The sequence below is a fragment of the Eimeria mitis genome, genomic scaffold, assembly GCF_000499745.2.
Source record: "Eimeria mitis Houghton genomic scaffold, Emh_scaff10600, whole genome shotgun sequence".
NCBI lineage: Eukaryota > Apicomplexa > Conoidasida > Eucoccidiorida > Eimeriidae > Eimeria > Eimeria mitis.
The window spans coordinates 280-749 of NW_013567359.1; the positions used below are offsets into that span (position 1 = coordinate 280).

A 470-nucleotide genomic window follows, 5' to 3' on the forward strand; every position below is an offset into this window, starting at 1 on the left:
CTCCTCTGCCCCCCCAAGGAGCTGCGGTATCCTTCTCTACACACAACAAGAAAGTCAGAGTAAGAGATATTTGCTGCTGCTGCTGCTGCCGCTGCTGCTGCTGCTGCTGCTGCTGCTGCTGCAGGGTTAAGGGTTTGGGGGAGGCCCCTCACTGGGGCCCCCAAGCAGCAACATCATAGACAGGTACAGGCCTCCTGCAGCAGCAGCAGCAGCAGCAGCAGCAGCAACTGCAGCAGCATCAGCAGCAGCAACTGCAGCAGCAGCAGCAGCAACTGCAGCAGCAGCAGCAGCAAGAGGCCGACTGTATCAGACCCCCTTGTTGCTTCCTTGGCGTGTACAAGAGCGTGTGGACCAGCAGCAGCAGCAACCGCTGCAGCAGCAACAGCAGCAGCAGCCGCTGCAGCAACAGCAGCGGCAACAGCAGCAGCAACAGCAGCAGCAACAGCAGCAGCAGCAGCAGCAGCAACAGC

General features: G+C 60.4%; 1 protein-coding gene across 1 annotated transcript in view; it reads left to right on the top strand.

The window, feature by feature from the left end:
- EMH_0099480 (uncharacterized protein) overlaps positions 1 to 470 on the top strand; it is a gene marked incomplete at both ends in the record, with an annotated part of 1,259 nt that overhangs the window by 178 nt on the left and 611 nt on the right. The window contains one exon of the mRNA XM_013494171.1: positions 132 to 468. Coding sequence (XP_013349625.1) covers positions 132 to 468 — 337 coding nt within the window. The remainder of the gene's footprint in view (positions 1 to 131; positions 469 to 470) is intronic.